The sequence below is a fragment of the Podarcis tiliguerta genome (assembly GCF_965153285.1).
Source record: "Podarcis tiliguerta genome assembly, chromosome: Z".
NCBI classification, from domain to species: domain Eukaryota; kingdom Metazoa; phylum Chordata; class Lepidosauria; order Squamata; family Lacertidae; genus Podarcis; species Podarcis tiliguerta.
The window spans coordinates 46,650,349-46,674,769 of NC_139553.1; the positions used below are offsets into that span (position 1 = coordinate 46,650,349).

The 24,421-nt window shown below is 43.9% G+C and overlaps 2 protein-coding genes across 6 annotated transcripts in view; one reads left to right on the plus strand and one right to left on the minus strand.

The window, feature by feature from the left end:
- Positions 1–2,666, plus strand: part of DLG3 (discs large MAGUK scaffold protein 3) — a 115,829-nt gene extending 113,163 nt beyond the window's left edge. Inside the window, 1 exon segment of the mRNA XM_083422585.1 lies at positions 199–2,666. Within this exon segment, the coding sequence (XP_083278711.1) occupies positions 199–305 (107 nt within the window). The 3' untranslated portion in view covers positions 306–2,666.
- Positions 2,667–3,426: 760 nt separating this feature from the next.
- The window catches only part of TEX11 (testis expressed 11), a 44,408-nt gene continuing 23,413 nt past the window's right edge, over positions 3,427–24,421 (minus strand). For 4 of the 5 annotated variants that reach the window (XM_083422576.1, XM_083422575.1, XM_083422578.1 and 1 more), the window contains 14 exons: positions 23,832–23,934; positions 21,747–21,862; positions 17,781–17,866; positions 14,037–14,090; positions 12,503–12,543; positions 12,245–12,331; positions 11,408–11,478; positions 8,075–8,185; positions 7,487–7,559; positions 6,123–6,272; positions 5,494–5,599; positions 4,751–4,871; positions 4,148–4,321; positions 3,427–3,780 (listed from right to left, as the gene is read on the minus strand). In XM_083422576.1, the coding sequence (XP_083278702.1) occupies positions 3,712–3,780; positions 4,148–4,321; positions 4,751–4,871; positions 5,494–5,599; positions 6,123–6,272; positions 7,487–7,559; positions 8,075–8,185; positions 11,408–11,478; positions 12,245–12,331; positions 12,503–12,543; positions 14,037–14,090; positions 17,781–17,866; positions 21,747–21,862; positions 23,832–23,934 (1,362 nt within the window). In that variant the 3' untranslated portion in view covers positions 3,427–3,711. The other variant, XM_083422579.1, reaches the window with a different exon arrangement.

A 24,421-nucleotide genomic window follows, 5' to 3' on the forward strand; every position in this document is an offset into this window, starting at 1 on the left:
ACGCACAATACAGCACAGGGATAGAGATATTATTGGCTTCCAGCAATCTTTTGCTTGATGCCACAACTTAACATGGATGTTAGAATTTGAACTTGAGGAGGCAGTACAATTCCCTCCTCAGGTAGATAGAAAGGAGCTTGCCAAGTTTGATGTCTCTTCTACACTAGTAAATAACTGTTTTTGGTTTGTGTTTTCCAGCCATTGTACAAGGAGACTCTCTGGAAGAGATTTACAGTAAAATCAAACAGATAATAGAAGACCAATCTGGGCATTATATTTGGGTCCCATCCCCTGAGAAACTGTGAAGTCTCCACTTTCCAATCAACTTGTGAGAAGATCAGAGACCCCTCCCCCAGCCCCCTGCCCTTGGGGGCGGGGAGCATGAAGACCATCCCTGTCCCTTTTTTAGATGGTTGACAATTGAGTTTTCTAGTCCTGTTTTCTTTTTCTTGGGATGGACCAATCTCCTTCATCAAGTGACTGTCCCCACCCGTTCCTGCATGGACCTTCCTGTTGCTCCTTTAGAAATGGAGGCAAACCCCATTTGAGAGTTTTGTGTGTTTTTTTAATTAAAAAAAAATTACTATCAAGAGTTAAAATAAAGAAGCAAGATGGGAGGTAGCAGATGAGGACTAGCTTAAAAGAGCCACCAAGGCAACAGATAAGGACACTGTCTGCCCCTGTAAACATGCTGAGGACTGGCAACCTGGGGCAGCTTGCAGTGTTCACCCAGCACTGTGATGGAAGGGAAGGCAACAGAACGCATATAAAATTAAAAACATGAGGGGGGCTGCTTAAGTGGTACTTTGTTAGTGCAAGAATTATATTACTGTCATATCTCAGCCATGTGGCCTAGAAACCCTATTGTGGCTGAGGGTGGATTTAAAGGTACCAAGTGTTTGGTTTCTTTGGGTGCTGCTGAGTGTTTTTTTGGAAATCCAATTTTGTAGGGAAGGCTGTGTTTGGAAAGAACTGCAACTGGCGCTGTGGTTGTGATGTGTGCAGAGAGCCCAGGACCACATGTGAAGCTTCAGCAGTTGATATGAGCACCATAAAGCAAATTGCAAATGCTACCTATTGCACATTGTTTTATGTCACCTGATGTGTTTGCATGAGAGGTTTCTTCTGGGTTTTTTGGTTTGTTTTTTTTAAGCTGGCGTTAAACCAAAATCATGTTTGTGTTGGTGTGTTGGCTTTTCATTATTCCCAGCTTTTGATTTTAATAATGAACTTAACGGGTATACAATCCAGTTTTTTAAGTTATTTTTTAAGATTGTTCCGTTGTAAATAGATTCCAGACTCAGACCCAACCTACAGACCATGTGGAATGAGCACACCAGCTGTTCCTTGTTGTGATGGGGCCACTTCTCTGTAGGGAGGCTGAACTCCATCCCACTGACTTTTTTCTGGTGGAATAACATTTTGAGATCCATACAGCGAAGCTGAAAGCAGCAGATGACAATGGGAAGAGAATCTGCATCCTAGATGGATACAATATCCCAACCACATTCAGAACAGACTTCTCTGGAAATCCTTATTCTAGCAGAATTTTGTCAAATTCTGGTTGTAACACTTGGAAGCCCTTCCTGACAAGTGCATCACCAGGGGCTCAGTGAAGAACACCATCCCTCTTATTTTGCATTTCTGTATAATTTCTGTTCAGAGATGAGCCCCCATTACCCCACATGGCCAACCTCAGCTTGCAGTTCTTCAAGACAGGAAAGGGTAGGTGGAATTCAGAATGCACGCTGTTGTGAGGCACAGACTGTTAGTTTTACATGTACTGAGGCAGTTGCTTCCAGGAAGCCTTGATATATGCTCATCCTAATCATGTCCGTCAATGTGTAAGCTGTGTGGGTAAAAAAGTTTCTTGTTTGCCCGCTGAGCAAGAAAATAAGCTGGATCATTATTGAGAGAAGTTTTCAAGCACTCCCTACTTTGGTACAAGCCCTTGCCTGTTATTCAAAAGGAGATTTGCTCATTTTCCCAGTCTTGCCCCATCCAGCTCTCGAATCAGGCACTCATAGGCATCCGTTTTCCATGGAATGACAGCAATGGATGTTATGGGAAGAGACCCCAGTGTTACTGGTCCTAAGGGAGTGAGTAGGACTCGGCCTCAGATTGCAGCAGGGTGATGCTGCCCACTCCATAGCTGGTAGGTAGCTCTGTCATTCATTGTGATATTTGTGCACGGGCCTCATTGTTAAATATGGGTGAAAAACTCATCCTGTGGAGATTCATTCTGGTAAGCAAGAAGCTGTTTCCACATCGGCTGTGTTGCAAGAAACCAAGTGGAACTTTGGTAGCACTGGAGCTGCTGTTTGCTGGCAGGACTATGAAGAATAAAGATGAGGGAACTGTCATTTACAAGTTCCTGGTGGAGGGAGTTTGGACAAGGGGCTGCCACATGCGACTTCTACTCAGCCGGCACTGCAAGGCACATTCTTGAGAACTGGCCTGTACACAAAAGCAGCAGCTTCTGAGGTGGCCAGTCTCTAGGTTCTAACTCCTTTTCTTTTCTAATAGCCTGTCGCCTTGTCTTCTAGGCCCATGGAGAAAAGGCCTATGTACCCATGGCATAGCTGAAAGTATCAATCATGACACTAGTTGGTTTACCAGTGTTTCTTCCAAGGAGACATATATTTTTAATAAACAGTTGCAATGAACTTGTCTGCTGAGGATTTATTCTGGGGCTATGGCTTGTCATCAATGTATTGGCTGCCACTGGCTCTGGGGGCCTAGTCTAGGGTAGTATACTTCTCACCACAAATCCAGGAACACATACTTTCCTTTCTCATGCACTGCTCCCGTTGTGTTGCAGGTTCAAGGTAAATAAAAGTTGCTGTGTGTTAGACTGCCTCCTTGTGGGTCAACATGCAGACTATCAGATGGCCTACACTGGCAGCTAGAAAGGAACTGGAGGAGACCCTCTTCCAAAGGGTGGCTTGATTTGATTTGCAGTCCTGCCTAGCGGTGTGAATGGAACCACCCACCCACTTGTAGGAAAACGGTTGTTCAATACTTGTATGAATTTCTGTAGGCTGGTAGCAGAGGGACACACCTCAACCAATGACAGCAGTAGTTCCTACTATGTGCTATACAGATCCTGCATGGTTCTTGTCCTAGCCAGCACAGGCCAGTGACAAAATGAATAGTTGCCAGCTTACTGAAGGGATGAGGCAAAAACACAATTGAGTGTTACTTTCCCCTACGTTTTGCACAGCTGCTACTGCTTTCTAGTTTGTGCCTTTTGAGTGTAGGAATGGGATGGCCAACATGACATACCTCTCACTACCCTCAACCCCAGCTAGCATGGCAGCGCTCTGGGGTGGTGGGGGCTGAAGGAAATTGCTGAGTACCCTGGTGTAGAAACTTCTTGCTTCTACCAGGTGGAAAGTTAAACCAATAAATAGGAAAACACAAATGTCATTGCAACTGCTAAACTATTTTATTCATTGTACAACCCCACTCCAGACAAACACCTCTAACAAACTAGAAGGTGGTAGTTTATCTCACCTAACATGACACCATTTCTCAGCTGTATTATACGCGACACCATTGCTCAGCTGTATTCTATCTGCCCAAAGAGTTGTTGTATACTCCTGTGTTCCAAGCTCTAACCATGAGCCAAAATATTTATCTGGTTTGGGCAACAAAATGATGGTAAGTTGAGTACAGCACCAGCTGCCTTTGCTGTGGACTTGATTTCTGTCACTTATTTGGAGAGGGTCCCTTTGCTCCTGGAAGTCTGTCCATCAATACTTGGTAAAAGGCGGTCATCTGTGGGCAGAAATCACAAAAAAAGCCAAATTAGTGTCATGCATTGAATGCTGGGAGTCTAATGCAGTTTGAGCCCCTTGTATTTAGGTCAAGCAGCTTTCTAGGAAAACTTTGGGGAAAACTTGACCCAAGATAGTGTGTCTGTCTGCCTATTCCCCCATCCACCAGTGGCAAATTCCTTAACCCAAGGTCCCTTCATGATTAACATGGCTGATCTCAGCTAGTGATTCCAGGATGTAAAAGAGACTACCTACCATTTAGCATATTGCATCCACTGCATGCTATGGTGTTTGCACCTGCTCAATACAGGCCATCTCCCTGCGTATTCTAGAACCACAGTTAAGCTGTTTCGTTCATCCTTCCATACCTTTCTCCTGTAGCTGGTACATATATCTCTCAGGTGATTCAAGAAGAACATTGCTACGCGACACCATTGCTCAGCTGTAACATATCTGGCCAAAGAGTTGTAGTACACGCCTATGTTCCAAGCTCTAACCATGAGCCAGAATATTTCTTCATCTGGATAACTGGACCGCAGCACCTGCCAGTAACCAGGAGAAAACAGCACTGATCAGGGTTTTCACGTTGAGGCTGTAGTTCTAGTAGAAACAAAGAATATCAGAGTTTGATGCAGCACAATAGCTTTTGAGGAAATCTGGCAGGATTTCTTGAGCACTTATGTTGGCTACAGACAAATTTTGGTTCAGAAGGACCTGGGCTACAGCTCAGAACAGCTCAGCTCACAAGCCCCTACCCAACCACATGAAGCAGTGCATGTCAGTCACCCGAAACCTTTTAGATATTGAGGCCATATATCATTACTTAGATCTGGCAAGGTCTATAGTGCACAGGTGGCCACTTCTAGTGACTCCGGAAGAAAGGAAACCCTGACAGCTATGAATTCCCAGCCCAACTGCCATTACCAGGAAAGAAGCATGTGGAAATAATTTTGATGGCACTTCCTCCTCACCATGCTATCCAAAATTTTCAGAGCTTCTTCAAAGTAGTCCTGTGACTCCACCAGTGCATATGGATCTGCTCCAGGCGCATCAGATGGCAGAGTAAGCTGAATCAAGCTATGTATACATTTGCTGAATATCGGCAAAGAAAAGGGAGAGAGAATTCAATGCAAGCATGTGTAGAATGCCCTTCTGACTCATCTGCAAAGCAGTTGTCAGTTTGACACTCCTCCCCAAAGAAGCACACAGCAAAGTTTCTCCAAGGGGACAGTAGATTCCTTTCCAAACTTCCAACCTCTTCAGAGGGTGAAGTATAAACACCCGGGCAGAGCCCTTCACTACCCAGTGGTATCAATTGGGTCACTCAGATGGAGGAAGGAATGCAGGTGGGTTCCTTTGCTGGGAAGAACGTAAGGAAAGAGGCCTCATCAAGGACTTCACTTACAACACGTACCCCATCTCATTAAGAAAACAGCTGCGATAAGTGGTAGCAGGTACCCATTGGGATTTAAAGGGCAGGAAGGCAGGGAGACTTAACAGTTGGTGCGGCCAAAACCAATGGCGGGCAGAGGCAACTAACTCTAGTTTTGTCTGCATCATCTTCCCTGCTGAGTTCTATTTGAGCAACACGGGTTAAGTAGTAGAATGCTGACAGTCAGTTCCCCTCCCTGGACTTGTAAACAAGGTTGCAAAGCAGATCGCACTGAGATTCCGCTGGCCAGGATGCATAGCCCTTAGTGTAGCTCATCCTTACCTGAAAGTGAGTCCATCGAAGGGTTCACATTTGCAAATAGTCAAAAGCTTTCTGAGGGCCTTCTTGGCGAGTGAAGGGCAGTAAGCAGGTGGAGCCATGGCCAACGCTGGAGAAAGGAAGGCAAGACAATAAGAGTCACTTTCAGAAGTGTGAAGCTCTGTTGCTATGCTATGTTACATCAGTCTGCCTGGTGAGGAAAATGCTGACTGCACCAGTCAAAAGCACAGGGGAAGCTGAAAATCTTTCCTGCTTCAAATGTTGCCGTTTACCTGAGCTGGTATCAAACAAATTCAACCACCTCTTTTGATCAGCTGGTGGCCACTGTAGCAATAATACTGCCATGGACAAAAGACTGCCAATCGGGTTGCGGGGAGCAGAATGCCAGATACTGGAAAGCGAACTGTCTGAGTGGCAGAAGCCTGTCTTTCTTCCACTACCACTAACTCTGGTCCAAAACTTCTACAAGGCAGGCTGCAGCTGAACTACTAACAGGAAAGCAAAAGAAATGGTTGTGGCAATATGAGGCCCGTGAATGCAATCCCCACAGAGATCCAAAAGATTAGTAATTCACTGGGCTGTGGAGCACACATGGTCCCACCAAGCAAATGAAATGCAAACATGGCTCTTACAGGCAATTGATTCCAGCATCTTAGTATCGATATTGGGCCTTTCCAAAATTGTATCCAGAAGACCGGCTACTTTCGGGTCACCGAGTTTAACTCTGGCCTCAAACTCGTACAGAAGAAGTAACGTATCTGATGGGTCTTCAGAAAAGTTGCCTTTTGAGTAGAAGGAGAGTCACATGTTAGCTGGTCGCTAAATCAGCTTGTGTACTGAGGTTAGCAGACCCCTAAATCGATAGACACTTAGCTGAAGGAGAATATAGATCCTTTGCCTTTGCTATACAGTCATACCCCGGGTTAAAGATGCTTCGGGTTAAAATGTTTTCAGGTAGCGTCCCACGGCAACCCGGAAGTACCGGAAAGGGTTACTTCTGGGTTTCGCCACTTGCGCAGACGCTCAAAATGACATCACGAGCATGCGCAGGTTGCCTTCTGCTCAGGTTGCGAACGGGGCTCCGGAATGGATCCCGTTCACAACCAGAGGTACCACTGTACTAGTTTCTGTGGGTAAGATACAAACCCGGGATACAAACTTGGCCCTGCTATGTAGTGGCAAAAGGTGACTGCTTCAGGCAGATGCTTTGCCATTAAACCCAACAAGCAGTCTTCTATTTACACAAATATCTGAAATTTGGAAGCCAAGACTACACACCAAAATATTATTTTGAGTTTGACATGTCTTCTGTGAAGGGTAGTGAAGACAAAGGCTAGGAGCTTGCTTCAGTTCTAAGGATAACAAGGTTCCTTAGCAACAAGGTGTTTGCTTGCAAGTTTCCATCACGAATAGTTTCATCTGCCGTCTTAAACCAGGAATTTCATCCGCAGTCTGCCCCAGGAATTTTAAAGAGAGCACTGGATGTTCAGGGGTACAGGTAGTCCTCAAAGATGGTGACTACCATCTGAAGCAGGCTTGAACCTCTGAAAAGATCTCAGCTGCAGGGGCATTTTTGGTCTCTTCTCACCATATGTCTCAGGGTCAAGCTTTTTTTTATTCCTTCCAGCTCTTCCACCAACCACCACATATGGCTTAACATTTGTAAGCAGCAACTATAAGTAGTATACTTACAACACTATGCTTGCAATCGACACTGACTTGGGCATAAATTGTATTCAGTTCAGTGGAACTGACTTCTGAGCAAATATGCCTAGGTTCCAAGAAACTTGTGCAGCAATAATTCATACCTTCCCACCCAGCTCTCCAGCATCATGCTTTTGTTCTTCATTCTCCTGGGCTGCATGTATTTCCTGCATCCCAAGAGAAGTCACTGTACCAGCGTCTACCAAAGCAAGATGAGAGTCCCACCCACTTCTTTGGGCAGATATATATTGTGTCAACAGAAGCACTTTGTATTGCATAATCTCCAACTCACCGGTCTCTTTCAGATACGCCCCAATATTCCAACAAATCTCTATGTGTCTGAGGGCCTCCATCAGTAGTTCATTCTGATTTGAAAACAAATATATAATTGTGGGGAGGAAACTCCACTTTTGAACCATTACAGTTGCACTATTCTCTGGGTAAGGCAGTTGGGGTGGGGTGTTGCATTCCGTACATAGGATTTTAACTCCTTGACTTGCTCAAATGCAGCTGCAAAACTCTCCAGATAAATTCCAGAGGGGAGGAAGTGTGCAAGTTTGTGAAGTGGGAAGGGCTAGGAAGATGGCCTGGATATCCCATGAGGAAGTCCAGTTTACCCAGAGTCCTCCAAATGTGATTCTAATGTTTCTAATTGATGTTTGAAATTGCGTAACTTATTGGGGGGGGGGGGTGGAGCCCTGCTTATGCTGCTATATGAAAAGTGGTACATAAATTCCCAGATTTCCAAAGAGGAAGTGGGCGACTGTCCTCTCAGCATCGAATCCACATCAAACAGAAACTTGGCTGTACCTTCGAGCTTGCATAAAGCATTACCCACAGAAGGGAGGGGTGTAGAATTCTTACTTCATCCAAACCCTACCTGGCCAGTAGAGCTGTTCCGTCCCATTTCAAGACCAATGGCAATAGCCATAAGCAGGCATAATCTCTGGTCAAGCAGAACGGTTTTCTCAGCAGGACAAAGCCGAGCAAACTGCAACAGGAAACATTTAATAGAAATGTGACTGTTGTCCCTTTTCTTTGGATGCCAGAGGGTTTTCTCTCCACAAACACACTCCAACTCTCCCTTCCCACTCTCCCTCCACATTGCAGAGCCCAAGTCTTCTACCTCTCTGCTCCCGCCAAATCTGACCCTCCTAGGTTCCTATGAAGAGCCTGGACAGAAGCAATAGGAGCTCTGGAGCGCAAAGTGCTTGAGGGGCATGCCCAAGCCCTTTCGGGTATTTACTGCAGCATTCATCTTCAAAGCTCACAACCAATTGCTGATGTTCTGAGCAAAACTGAAAATAGTTCAGGTAGGCCTTGTTTACATGGTGACAAAGAAACCCTTCTAACAGTATCTTTCGTGTTAAACATGGAAATCAAGGCAGGAAACAAAGCCTTATGAGGAGTGCTTGAAGGAGCTGGGTATGTTTAGCCTGCAAGAGAGGAGACTGAGAGGAGAGATGGTAGCCATCTTCAAATATCTTAAGGGCTGCCACAGGGGCAAGCTTGTTTTCTCCTGCTCTGGAGGGTAGGACTCAAATCTATGGCTTCAAGTTTCAAGAAAGGAGATTCTGACTAAAACTTCAGGAAAAACTTTCTGACAGTAAGAGCTGTTTGGCAGTGGAAGAGACTCCCATGAGAAGTGGTGGGCTCTCCCTCCTTGGAGGCTCTTGAACAGAGGCTGGATGGCCTTCTGTCAGGGATGCTTTAGCTGAGATTCCTGCATTGCAGGGGGTTGGACTCTACAATTCTATGAAACATGTCCTGCTCCTGCCATTAAAAGATCTTCCACCTCTTAGCCACAGGCAGCATGCAGAGTTCCACTGAAGCACAGATAGGATGCTGAAGCGGCTTGGTAAAAGGAAACTTGGTGATGTTCCCACGTTCCCCACCTGTGGCAATGTCACATGGTCAGTGAATGCTGCCCTAGGGAGGCTGAACTAACCTGGAACAGTTTCTCAAAGGTTAAGCCAGGATGGTCCACTTATTCCCTGGGAAACCCCCTTCTTCTGAACTCACTTTCAAAAGAGGGTCTACTGATCTGAACAAATCCTCTCAAATTTGCAATATTTACCACCATCATGACAATGATTAATTGGGATGTTTGTGGTTCCCCCTAAACTTACCAGCCCATCCTAGCATCTCAACTATAGCCTGAAAGACTCTGAATGTTGCAGTGAAGACCATGCCTAGCAACCCACCTTTCTGAAATACATCCTGTTACAAAGCATGCCACCCCCAATCTGCCATGTGGTAGCCAGGCTCCAGGGGGTTCTAGCTGCTCAGGCAGGGCAGCGTTTTCATTGAGAAACCTATGTGTCTTTAGGAAATATGGTTTATTGGGCATGTATTTACACCTCGGTCTACACTGGAGAGTTCAGGGCATTAATCTCAAGAGGGGATCAATAAATAATAATTATAATTATACCCCGCCCATCCAGCTGGTTTTCCCCAGCCACTCTGGGTGGCTCCCAAGAGATTAAAAACAGAATAAAACATCAAACATTAAAAACTTCCCTAAATAAGATGGTTCTGCCCTGCATGACCTCTGTCCAGAGTTCTGGCTCCACCCTTCTCCTTCCCAAAGACACTTTTGAGAGAGAAAACCGAAGCCTCGTGTAAAACAACACCTTTTTCCTGTGGGCACAGCCTGCCTGCTCCCCTCTTTTCCTATGCCATAGAAGCTGAAATCCTAAATCTTTCTCTGCCCACAGTAACCCTGGGAACTCTCCCCTCTGTCCAATGTAGAAAATATCTTGCCCTGGTGGTGGTTTCACTGATGAGCCACTATTTCTTAATAGCTACCCTCAACCAGCCTTGCCAGCATGGGCTAAGTCCAGAAATATCCACGTTTGGCAGAGTTCTAGCTTTCACTGATTCTACCAAAATCTATGACGATACACACAGTCCTCTACTTGGAAGCTGTTGGAACAAACCATTAAACTTATTTGGCAGCACGTATGTGTTATTTCAACCATATACCAAGCCAGGCAGAGCTTCAAAGTTCACCCTGGGAATACTTGGGTATACCCAACACAAAAATAACTTTCAAGCTCTCTGCTTTGCTGGGGGCGGGGGGACGGGGGACAAGGCTCACTCAGTGTACCAGCTCTGGGATGCTCTTGCGAGATATTGCAGGGCAATCCAAGTTCCTGCGATATCTCATGCAAACATCCCAAGGCTTTCAGAGATGGCATACTGAGATGACCTTGCCTGGCAAGCAAGGTGGAGAATTTAAGAGCTCTTTCAGTGCTGGGTCCACTGTATGCGTGGACCCTTTGGAACCGAACACCCATGTAAAATGTGAGCAAACTGTTCAGAACCGCATCTGACCACAATTGAAAAAAGGATTTTTGGATCTGGATTCCAAGTGGATTTGCCAGATGGCTGGGATACTCTTGTCTGCCTGCTGCCCACACTCTGTTATAGCTCAACACGTTCCTTTACACTTCAACAGGACACAGCAACCTGACTTCTCCAAAAGCTTCTCTACCTTAAATAGATCTCTGCTGGCAGTAAATCACAAGGCTGCTTCTACATCTACTGAATCCCCAGCTAACCAATGTTTATTAGTGTTATCATCATCATCATTATTGTTATTTATTATTACAATTTATTACCCACCCTTCACCCTAAGGTCCCATGGCAGGTTGCACCAATTGGAACAACAACATGAGCATTAAAACACAATATTAAGCAATATTAAAAACAGTTTAAAACAAAATTGCAAAAAATAAGCTAGGTCCTAAAAATAAACGTCTAAGTGTCAAAACCCAGGGCAAGGAGTTTAAAGCACTCCTCAGAATGGAACAGAAGTGATTTTGATTTCCACCCCAGGCCACTAAGTTTAAACACAGTTGGCTCAACAAAATATTTTCTTATTAACAATTCCAGGTTGACATACTGAGTATTAGTGAAAGTTGTACAGTAGGACTTAAAGCTGGTAGGGCCTCTTCTCCCTATGTGATAGAGTTAATTATGGTTCAGTAAAATCAGTAACAGATTTGCAGCAATGGCAAACTTGCCAAATCACAGTAATCAACTGTTAGCTTTCTGTGACCCGGTTCAGTAACATGGCACATGACTGACACACTCAAATCTGGGAAGTACCAAGTGACATGCTCCGAAGAGCTTTTTGTTTGCGGACTCTCGCTGAGCTGAAAATAAAACCATTCATTGCAGCACACAGAATGTTGGCAGAAGCACATACCTTGAATGAAATTAGAAATAAATCCTTTGTTAGTCTCAGGCAGCCCCCCGACATGGCAGCAAAGGTCCAAGCTTAGAGAGCAAGTAAGAAAGAACAGGATTTAAAACACACCACAAAAATCAACAACTCTGCTTTGTCTCTTCTGACAGGTTAAGTAGGCTCAGTATTAACTTCAAATATGATGTGACATGCATTTAGGATCAACTGGAAACAACTAGTCGTTTGGCATCAATATCTTATTTCAATAGGTGATCATTTTGTCAATTAAAACGTTTGTGCCACAAAACAAGATTCTGACTATAAGCAGAGAACTCCACAGAGACCCCTTCAACTATATTGTTACTATACAACCTATGTTGCCTTCCCCCCTTTTTGGTCTTTTTGAATTCCTCACTTCTACTGTGGAATTAATGTTCATGTGACAAAAAGGTCATGTAAATCAGTTGCCATGAGTAACTGCTGAGCAAAATCACCAGGGTGCACACCTTAAATGTGCAAGAAAACCCACACCGTTCATTGTATGTAAGCAACAGATTTACTGCAATCTGTCATTGCTGTTCCTTATTTTTTGGTGACTGAAAGGGAGAGTTGTGACCCCTTTAAATGTATTTTATTTTCATTTTAAGTATCTGTCCCCAGAGGGAACTGTGATGCCTTTTGGTTAATGATACACTGCTAAGACCACATCAGCAAAATCTTCCCACCCTATTCTCCTTAGCTTATAACCTTGTTGGTCTAAGTCTAGGATTTGGCCTCTAAACTGTTAAGAGAAGTGAGGGGAATTTCAATTCATCCCAGAAGGAGCTTCTTCCATGAAACCCTAAGACTACCACTTACCAGTCTTCCTAAACCATTGAACTTCACTGACTCTTGTTTCAAATGTCGTCATGTCCTTTCCGAATTCTTCATCATATCTATAGTATGCTGGAGCAGGAATATGCAAAATGATAAAGGAACTGGGACTTTAAAAAAATAATCTAAGCAAGCTTCTGTCATGGAATTGAACTAAACAAGATGTCTTTTTCCACCAGCACCCCAAATTATTTTGCACTTGCTAAGTGAATGAGAAGTGCTATAACATAGCAAGCTACATACCTGCAGTCAAATATTTTAGAAGGTTCTCCAAATCAGACGTTCTAAAAATGAAGTAGGGGAGGAAGTTACCAAACTTGCTCTAAACAGTGCAATGTAAGAGATAAAATGTGATATTGGACCTAATGTGCAGGTTCATTTTCGACAAAGAATATCAGATGGCTTCTCTCTCCCACTTGCTCCATTAAGCAGGTCCTTACACAATTAAGTATCTTGACCTCAACTGGGAGAACAAGCTCACTAGTTTCAGAGAGGCAAACTGAAAATGCAAAAGCACATACCAGGAAAGAGCGGCCTAACGAGGGGAACAAAAGCCAATAAAAGGCAAAATAGAGGAGAGGGAAAAACCTCTAAACATAAAAATTTGAACAATGCTCCCTGAGAATAGAAAAAGCCAGAAAACAATTTAGCCCTGTGCCGTCTTAACAGTGCAGACTAGAGTCCTTGAGATGCCAAATCTGCAGCCTAGAACAACAACAAACTCCTAGGGCAGGTAAGGTCCCGTCCATTCCCTGAAGTAAACAAACTTTCACAGTAGGTCCAATGTCACATCTTCCTGCAGGGAGGAGAGGATTCTCGAATGTGGTACTGAAAAGCTTACCAGACAGGCACCCATCTACTGAGACAGTGCAGGACTTGCCTGCTGAAGGAAGCCTCAGCAGATGCATGCACCCAGTTTTTAACAAGGCTTGACTGCCGAACCTTGGGAGCAACACTCCCATAACCTCCCTCAGGGGCTGCAGTCAGGGAGACAGCTCCCCCAGCCTTCCCATCAGAGAAATCTGCTGGAAAATAGAAGGCTACCAGGCCTCATAGCAGGCTGGGTCATCTTTCTCGGTAGATACGCTCTCACAAAGAATCCAGAAAACTTTATTTCTCCTTAACCAACAAGAATGACAGAAACCTTCTGTCACCCGACCTGCATAGGGAGTTAGGCAGGAAAGAATTGGAATGAGGTTGCCCTACAAATCAAGGAAAAGAGATCTAACAAACATGGCCTCTTTCTCTTTCTCCTGTTCAACCAAAAGCTCTTTTCTTTCCTGGTCCCTCCAAGTCGCCTCTTCGTTCAAAATCCTCCTGTGATTTACGGGTTCTTCATCTAATCCTCTAAGCAGCCCAGTCCTGGCCTAGTGGATCAAGTGGCAGGAGGGACAACCCATTTGAGGATCCCCTCCTCCCTTCAGGAAAATGTACTTTCTCGCAAAGTTCACCTCTCACTGTTAGGAAAATGGTGAAGAACTGCAAATGCATTAACAGTTCATATTACTGCATCTTCCCAACAGCCTTGAGGAGCGCTGCTGTTACTGTAACTGCACAGGTGGAGAGCAAAGGCTGACAAACAGTGCCTTTGCTACTATCACTCCTCATCTGGAGTCCATGGCTGAGATGAAATTTTGAGTCCAGGTCCAAAAGGCAACGCAACAGCAGAACTTCGAGCTAATTCTGTTTTACTGGATTCTATCTTTACTTTGCAAATCAGTTCAAGCTGATTGCACAAAGTGAATAACAACAGCTGTAAGAATGAAGGGCAACTCACATTTCTTCTCCAGTCTTCCCATTGATTTTGTACATTATAAGTGGAACCAAACACCTGTAGGCAAAATAAATTACAGCAAATTATTCTTAGTAATCCTATTGACTCGAAGCATCAGCCTGTCCTCTGGAAAGGCCATGCCACCTCCATGCATCTCATCGTTATCATTTATTCTGCAATTCTGGGATGCAATCTTATACAGAAGATCCACTGCCTGAGCTCTAGGATTTGATGGAACGTTTGAAACTATATTATGAGGTGTCCTGTCTTTGCTGGTTGTGGGATTTGATTTTGTTGAAAAATACAGATTTATTAGATCTGGAAGGACATGATAATAGGTTTGGGTGGCATGCATATTTATGGTATAATAATAATAATAATAATAATTTATTATTTATACTCCGCCCATCTGACTGAGTTTCCCCAGCCTCTGGGCAGCTTCCAATAGTGTGTTAAAAACAATACAGCATTAAATATTAAAAACGAAAGTACACAAAGGATTCCTCAACCACGTGATAAGGAAATCAATCCACAAGGTATGGGATAGATACAAAAACTTATTAGAGCGAAGAACACCATGGTGGCTCTCCCCATTGGAAGCAGTTTCAGTTAAAAAAGTAAACATGAAAGGGTATCGGGCTACCCATAAAGAATTGCTGATAGAGGCAGATGGCCAATTAAAATTGAATAAGAGGAATATTAACAGATTGGCTATAGTATTACCAATTAAACGATGTTTTTAAAGTAGATTTTAAAAAAGAGGATTTATTACAGAAAGATCAAGATCTGAAAGTGATCTGCTGGAAAATAAGGTGAAAATATTATCAAAAATGTACAAACTATTGTTGGAATGGCATACGAAAGATGAAGAAGTTAAGGCAGTGATGATACACTGTGCTAGAGATTTTGGGTATAAATATTCAGCTTTTATCTTGGGAATAGTTGTGGAAAGAGGAAATAAAAATTACTTCATGCTGTTTGTTGAAAGAAAATTATATGAAAATGATGTACAATTGGTACATAACCAAGTAAGATTGCAAAAACGTATAAAACCAAATCAAATATGTGTTGGAAATGTACAGAGAGAGAAGGTACATTTTGACATATGTGGTGGTCATGTCATAAGGTAAAAGACTTATCGGAAATGATTTATAATGAATTAAATGTTTAAAAATACATTTGTTAAGAAACCAGAAGCCATCCTTTAGGTTTAATAGGTGAAGAAATACCAAGAGAAGACAAAAGACTTTTTTATGTATGCAACAGCGGCAGCGAGAATGTTACTAGCCCAAAAATGGAAAGAAGTAGAATTACCAACAAAGGAAGAATGGCAGATGAAATTGATGGAATATGCAGAAATGGAGAAATTGACAGGGAAGATCAGAAACCAAGAGGATCAAGTATTTGTCAAAGACTGGAGTAAATTTGTAGTTTACTTAAAAAACCATTGTAAACAGTTAAAATCATTGGTAGCATTGAAATGACATTTGTAATGTGAAATTGATTGTGATAATTAGGGATATACAATAGTTGGATAAAGCTTAAGATGCAGAAAACTTAAACTTTTAATATATGAACCCATGGGAGGGAGGGGATGAAGTCTGAAGGTTCAGAGAACCTTGAAATTTGATGCTTGAATTGGTGAGAGATAAGGCATATAAAAATGTGAAAACCTAATAAAGAATGTATAAATATTAAAAAAGGATTTGATGGAAGAAGCCCTGCTAACATCGGCAGAATCTGACATATGCTACCAGCATAACTGATCTGCTGGCAGAGCTTCCCCGATATACTGGAAGAATGTTCCAGTGCTGGAATGGCTGAAACATGGCAAGAAATGCGGGTGGAGAAGGTAGCGCAGGGAGGAGCACACCCATGCCATAGCCTGCACCTTTTCTATCCATGACCCCTCTTCAACAGTGGAACTTTTTAGCCCTCGTTGCAATAAATGCCCATCCCATCAGCTAAATGAGAAGGAGGGGCTTAAAAATAACCACGGCAGAGTTTAGCATATGGGGGAAGCTTACCTATGAAGGTGACCCGGAAACTACAGCTGATCCAGAATGTGGAAGCTGTACTGGTGACTGGGAGTGGCTGCCGAGACCATGTAACACCGGTCCTGAAAGACCTATATTGTCTCCCTGTACTTTTCCGAGAACAATTCAAAGTGTTGGTGGACAACCTTTAAAGCCCTAAATCACCTCTGGCCCGTAAACTTGAAGGAGCGTCTCCAACACCACTTTAAGCCCTGATGCTGAGGTCCAGCATTGAGGGCCTTCTGGCGGTTCCCTCACTGCAAGAACTGAAGCTACGGGGAACCAGACAGAGGGCCTTCTTGGTGGTGGCATCTTCCCTGTTGAATGTCCTCCCATCAGATGTCAAGGAGATAAGTAACTATATAACTTTTAGAAGACATCTGAAGGCAGCCCTGCAAGGGGAAGCCTTTTAATGTGTAATGTTTTATTATGTTTTTATATATGTTGCAAGCTGCTCATAGTGGCAGGGTCAACCCTGTCAGATGGGCGGGGTACCAACCAACAAATTATGATTGTTGTTGTTGTTGTTGTTGTTACTACTACTACTACTACTACTACTACAAAAGCCCACTCAATCACACAGCATGCTACTGCCAGTATATAAACCCCAGACAGGGAGACCAGGATTCAAGAGGTCCACTGAGGTGACTCAGCCAAGAGGGCTTATATCACAGGGCTGTATCTTTCTAGCCTCATGCTGTAAACACTTAGGTGCTCAAATGGAACAATTCTGTAATAGGTAGGCATGTAGAAAGGGTACTTCACACACAAAGGGAGCACTTTGCGAGAAAACAACCTGGCCTCCCATCGCACAGGGGAATTTGAGCACTTTGCCAACCATTATGTGCCTGGGCTCCTAAGAGGTACTTCACCTCAGTGCTCCAGAACACAGAAACACAACACCAGGCTCTGTTTCAGCAACTAGGAATGCCAGGGCAGAGCACCTACACAAGCACATAAGGGAAGGCAGAATGCATCCTGCAGGGCATAACTTCTGCAACTGTCCCCTCATCTCTCCCCCCCCCCCCACATTCCATATGTTTCAAACCTACTTGCCTATGGTTCAGACACTCCCCCCCCCCCATTAGCAGGCAGCAGTACCTCTAAACTGTTGCTTTTACGTGCTTATTTGCGTTTTCTGATAGTGTTTTCCCCTTTTCGCCCAGGCTGAGCGTGCATTGGATTTGGTGGCCTTTTGGACAACGCAGCATCGCGGTTATCTCTGGTCCCAGAGTAATATAAGTATGAGGTTGCTTGGTAAGAAGAGGCTGAGCATCCCTTCCCTGTTCAACTGCAGTGGGGCCCATTGCGCCTCCTAGGGTGCAAGGCAGGGAGCCCAAGGCAATGACAGCCCAAGCCACCCCTTCCTTAGTTGTAAGAAGGCCGGTGAGGGCCGGGGTCAGGCTGAAGTGGATGGAGCCGTGGCCCACTGGCCCTAGCAGACTAGCTCCACCGGTGGAAGGGTTCATCTAATGGCAAACATCAGCAGTAAGCCTCCAGGAACCAACAGGCACACATTAAGAAGAACAAGAATCAGGGATATCTTTTAAGAACGGAATTCCAGTCTGGGACACAAGTAAGGAATTTCAGCTATGAATCAGGACTGAGGGTTCTTCCACTCGGGCAACAACACTGGATCTATTGCATTTCAAATACTAAGAACATTTTAATGACAAAGGAAATTAGTATAGTTCTGTATTTTGTTACTCACTTAAAATCTGCAGCTATTAGTCCACAGTCATCCAAGTGCAGAGATAAACACTCCAAGGCCTTTATAGCTGCACAATGTTGCCTATTCTGCAGGTGGAGAATGACGTTAGTTAATCAGTGATATAACATATAAAGATAAAGAACATGTATCATTAGTTTGGTGTTACGCATAGCTTAAATACAAAAATTTTTTTTTTATTTCTGTTTTGCCATGTCAAACAGCTGTCAGGTTACAAGAGCCCCCAAATCATGGGGGACGTTTCAATCAAAAGTACCGTATTTTTCGCCCCATAGGGCGCACTGGCCCATAGGGCGCACCTAGTTTTTTGGGGGGGAAATAAATAAATAAATAATTCTCCCCCCCACCAGGCCTGAGCTTCCCCCGACCCCAGAACAGGCTGCTATCCGCAAGCCTAGGGAGCCCGGCGGGAAGTCGCGCCGGTCTCCCCAGGCTGGCGGATATCTGCGCGAAGTCGCGCCGGGCTCCCATGGCTTGCGGACAGCTGCACGAAGCCCGAAACCCGAAGCCTGCAGGCAGCTCTTGGCAAGCCGTGGGAGAGCTGTGCGAAGTCGCGCCAGGCTCCCACGGTTTGCTTCAGCGAAAGCCTGCATTCGCCCCATAGGACGCACAAACATTTCCTCTTCATTTTTGGAGGGGGAAAAGTGTGTCCTATAGGGCGAAAAATACGGTATAAAACACAGAATGGAAGCCAGAATTCATTTAATACAAGCTGAAATGTGAGAAACTGCAATATATCACATCAGACGGCAGGAGACTGAACTACTGGACTACTCCATTTGTTCTTTTGGAGGTCAGCTCCATTTGAGGCCTCCCTCCATCCAAAGGCAGCCAGAAAGCAGCAGAAAGGGAGATGGGAAGCAGGGGGTTCTCTGCCAAATCTGCTGAGAGCTCCGGCCACAGCCACATAGTTTAAAGCACACGGCATAAAATATAGCTGATTATCACACAGAGTAACCCACTGAAATGAATGAGCAGAGCTAAGTTAAGCCCGTAAATTTCAGTGGATCTTCTTCTCTGAGCAAAACTTAGTTGCATACTACCTATCACTTACTGCAATAAATCCCAGGAACTGCATTTTACCCTTCACACCGCTACAATTCCCAGGACCCTGACAAACGGCTGTTCCCAGGATTCCTTGAGGGAGGCCATGTGCTTTAAACATATGGTGCAAACATGATCCAGCTGTATTTGCCCCCCCCCCCAGATGCTTCTGTTCCAGCTGCTTATTATAACTTTAAAAACTGGATTTTTATTCTGTTTATTAAATCTGTACACTGCCCTTCATCTGCGGATCTCAGGGCAGTTCACAACAAGCACAAAATATATATTAAAAACAAGAACAAAAAACCAGCCAACCAACCTCCTCTTCTTTTTTTTTTGTGTCCTATCTTTCAGATTGTGAGCAGGAACTGTTTTTTCTTATTATTATTCATCTTATATAAGCCACTCTAGGTGCCTTTTCGGCTGAACATCAGGATAAAAATGTTTTTAAACAACATCTTCATCGAACATATTTTAATTGAACCACCTCTTAACTGGAAGAGGAGTAATGAGATAGAAAATAACAGTAGGTGGCTGAATTCATTTTAAAAGGTTAAAAGTATCTCCATATTCATAAAAAACACATTTATGTTCCGGGCAGCTGTAGGCTATGACAAAAGCCTTTAAGTAGCCGCAATGCAACAACTCTCATCTTTTGGAAACTGCAAGAGCCCCGGGTGGAGGAGACAGGATAGCTAGACAAAGGCTGCCACCTTAAATACACCTGCTGGAGATTGAAGTCCCACTGACCGCAGGTGGGACTTGTTTCTCAACAAGCACCTGAGAATGGCACTCTTAAGACTGCATTAGACATGCTGGTTTAGAAGTGAATTCTTCTCATGTTTTATTTTCACTTTTTCCCTGCAAACAGTTTTTCTAAGCAACGGGATACAAAAGCAGCTTCGGTTGAAGGAAAAAAAAAAACCCACAAGCAAACACCGATCCAAGGACAGCCAACTTCCATTTCCCCCCTCCCCATAAAGATGTATTTGGTAGCAAAGACCACTTCTGCTGAACTGCACCACACAATTGCAGACTGGAAATGAAGCAGCTGGTTTCTGAACTAACAGGTTGAAAGTTTCCAGTTTCCAGGTTAGGGAGTGCACCTGTGGACTGCTGGGTGTTACCAGAGCTCCTTTCAGGGCATAAAAAGCAACAGATGGCTTGCCACCATTTTTAACTGAGGATGTGGAAGGAAGTGCCACAGCTCAGTGGTGGAGCATCTGCTCTGAGCTCAGCTTCAGTTCTCAGCATCTGCAGGCAAAGGCTACCTGAAAACTCTGGAAAGCCATTGCTGGTCAGTGAGGATAGACAGTACTGAATTAGATTGGCCAATAGTCTGAGTCTGTGTAAATGCAACTTCCTAAGCGAATGCAAGTACCGTACTTTCCCGTATATAAGACGGGGTTTTTTTACTCTAAAATAATGTTAAAAAATGGGGGTCATCTTATACACGGATAGTGCATGGGGGGGACTGGTGATTGGTTGCAGCCATGAGCAGAGCAAGAACTTGTCAGTGGCGATTTGGTGGGTGATTGGTTGCTGCTGCAAGGGCTGCTTTGGATTGGTGGCGGCTGCGGTAATTGGGCGGGTGATTGGTTGCTGCTGCAAGGGCTGCTTTGGATTGGCTGCTGCTGTGTCAATTGGGCGTGTAATTGCTGGCTGTTGTTGGCTTCAGCGATGTGAGCGATTGTCAGCATTTGTCAGTTGAGTTAGTGATTTTTGGCATCCCCCCCCCATTTTCTTAAATTTGAGTCCCCCAAAATAGGGGGCATCTTATACACTGGAGCATCTTATACACAGAAAAATATGGTACTTGCTGGGCATTCACATACAATCAAAGGAATTTGCTGTCACAGTGCAAGACTGGAGTACCATGAATTCAAACATAGCAGAAATGAAATGTCTTGGCACAGTCTCTGGTAAGCAAAAGCAATTAAAAGTTCATCAAGTGAGGTCCTCTTATAAGGGCCACGGTCCCTGGAAGTTCATTTAAATGACTGCCTGGGGCAGAGCTTTACAGGTGGTGGCACCCACCCTTTGTAAATACATTACCCCCATGAAACTAGGATGGTGGCAACAACCTGCTCTTTCAGGAGCCTCCTTAAGACTTCTTAAAAGAAAAGAAAAGAAAAAATCAACAGGCTTTGTCCGGATAGCATTGCTGGAAATTGTCTATGCTGATCTCACAGACACAAGTTAACTCTGCCTTAACTCTGTATTTTAGTTTTATCTTCTTATCTCTCTTTGTGCACTACTGCAAAATTTTCATATGGTGGGAGGTGTATAAAACAAACAAAAAGATGCCCGCGTTACCGGGGGTTGGACTAGATGACCCTTGCGGTCCCTTCCAATGCTACAATTCTGCAATCTAGATACTAGGTAGCGCTGGGAGAGACATGGGAATGTAGGACGCTGCCTTATGCTGAGTCAGACTATTGGCCCATTGACCTCAATCTTGCCTATGCAGATTGGCAGTGGCTCTCCAGAATTTCAGGCACCCCAAACTTCAGATTGAGCCAGGGACCTTCTGAATACAAAGCAGACACTCTGAGCTATGGCCGCCCCCAGGATATGTTAGTCTGTTTTGTGTACCCGATCTCAAGCAACCATGGAAGTATTTATTAAACCCATTTAATCTTGTAAGTGGGAGCTCTCCCACAGAAAGGGGTCAAATGCCACACACTGATTTATGTGCACATGCACACCAGCAAGGGCTACTAAGAACAAAGCCAGAGAAAGAAAACCAAATTTTCTAGACCCAATGCATTTTTCTGCAAAGTAGACCTGCGGAAGTTTAATAAAGAAATACAAGCTGCAGGTGCTTCACTTATACAAAAATCAGGACAGAAAATCAGGACAGAAGCCCCCCCCCCCCCCCGACTTTTTTTTTTTTTTTTTTACCTCTAAAGCAAACTGGGCAGCTAATTTCAGGAGGTTAGCCAAACTTTGTTCTGACATCCAGGTCGTTGAGTCTGGGTCCGTTACGGCCCTTTCCATTTCATCAATTGCATGGGAAGCTTAAAAAAATGAAGAAGAAGGTGGAGGTGAGGAAACAGAGAAGACAGTAATGATAGGCTGTACTAGTTCATACAAGAGCGGTTGTGGTTTCTCAGATCAGCAGCTGGTTGTTCCAGGCATACAGGTGTCCTATCCTATGGCTTGTCTATCCACTGTGCTCATTACTATGGTTACTAAACCTCTAATCTGATCCCTTCAAAGGTCAGGCATTCCATTTTTTTGCCAAATAATCCACAGATGGAGTGTGTTTAGCTCTGTATGTATAACCAAAAGCAAGGACAAACCAGGACAGATCTGCATACGCTGAGCTATATGCATAGATGCAACCCACAGAAATAACAACTCTAATGTAACTGGAGATATCATGCATCTCACTATAGCACAGAGGACAATGAGCTGAGCTCAGCTAAGTCCAGGGGTAAACAGGCAGATCCACACCTCATGTTTCAAGTACCTTCAACACACATTTGAAGCACATGACTTCAACCCAAAAATTCTGGGAACTGCAGCTTTCTCCTCATGGGGTATAATTCTCGGCACCTTTAACAAACCAGAGTTCTCAGCAGGGCTTTTTTCAGCTGGAACTCACTGGAACTCAGTTCCATCACCTCTCAAGTGGGCACTGTTGCCCATTATAGGAAAATAAGGGAAGCACTCATGGTGAGTTCTGACATCTCCTTTTCTAGAAGAATAGCACTGGTTCTCAAGATGATATTATGGCCTTAGCTTTTGTAACGTGATTCTACTGTATGAACCAGCATGCTAAGAGTTCAGATATTCCTCACCCCGAAAGATTTCTCTGAGTGGCTTGCTAGTCGAATCAGTTTGGAGACTGTAGCAAGTGTAAAAGTTCTCTAAAAAGCAACTCTCATCCTTACACAAAGAAACAAACTTGGATTTAACGTGGCATATTTGAAATCCCAAAATATACCATCCTGATTCCAAATACGTGACCAAATAACTGTGGTCAAAACCACAGTTTTGACCACCGATGGTATACACACAGAGGGATAATAGTTACAGTTAGCATTCATATAAATACTCCCAATAACTGCAACCAGGAAAGAAGCATGCTATCAATATAGGAAACCCTTATCTAATCATGACTATGTATCTCTTTTCTAAGATAAGAGAGAGTTACTGGCATTCCCAGATGAGTGTCACTGACCGTGGCACTCAAAACAGAGAGCCAGTATGGTGCTGCAGTCATACAGTGATGTAATAGGACCTGGGAGACCTATAAAATGGGAAGAGGAAGAATCATGTAGGCTACCTTGAGCTCCTTAGAGGATATAAAGGGGATATAAATGCAATAAGTGAGTAATAAAAACACACAATCTTGAAACCTCTGTAGCCCCCTTATCATTCTGCTAGATGACATGTTCTGACGTAACAGATTCCAAAGCCTCAGATCTCGTCACTATAATTGCCAGTGAATTCTGTCCCTCTGTAACATTAATAATGCTAAGCCAAGTTGCTCAAGCATGCTATTATTCCATGAGATAGTGTTGGGCAATCCCACTGACACTGACCATTCACTACTTCATTGCTAGGATGTGACATGGGCCTGTCTCTCTCCCCTTTAAGATGCTCTAGGTTTCAATTTCCATAGGCTCAAATCCACACTGTAAAAAGTGGGTGGTTGTGGCTTCACTACACCTATTTGGCAGTCCTACATAGAAGGGAGGCAGAAAGCAGAGTTTCCTCTGCGTAACTTGCATACCCTTTTCAACAACAGAAATCTATTCCTGTAGAAGGCGGTATTGTTACAAATATAGCTGTGGACAAGTATAGAGAAGACAACGAGACAGCTTGCTGAAGTTAGAAGCTGTAATGTTTAATGAGTTTAAGGACAGAAAACTGCATAACCCAAAGTTCCCTACCCACTTTTACCTCTAAGTCCTCCTGGGCAAGATAGGAAATCCCAAAGCAGAAAATATGACTAAATATTCCACCACCTGTTTTTACCTGCTGTCACGTCGTTCTCCAAGATGGCAATTTTATAGAAATAAAAATAAGTGAATATGCAGTTAGGATGGTGCCTCTCTGCTTCCTTCAAGGCCTCCTTAGCCTGCAGACAGAGGGATTAGCAGGATTGCTGATTAAGTATTAAAGCAAGGACAACTAACAACAATTAAACACACAGGATGCACAGAACACATTGATATTATTTACATCATTTCACAGAGAACTTAGGGCAAGAGCCACCAGCCTGGCATCCAGGAAGTCTTCTAGTGGTGGTCCTGGGCAGGTGCCCAAGGTTTCGCGCTTTCTTTTATTTTATTTTTATTTTTTAAGTCTCTAGCCCTCCTAGAAAGAAAGTTAGGCAGCAACAAGTGCATGTCTGTTCCAAGTGATTTCTGTGAAATGAAAATGGTGTGTGGCTACCTTGTATCTCTTTCCTGGCCCTGAGGAAATGTTTCCTGCTGCAGGGGATTGGACTAGATTACCCTCAGAGTCTCTTCCAACACTACAAGTATGATCCTATATTAGGCAGCACCAGTATCCGGGAGGGTGGGTGGGTGTCATCTACATAATAAGGACTAGCATGACATGGT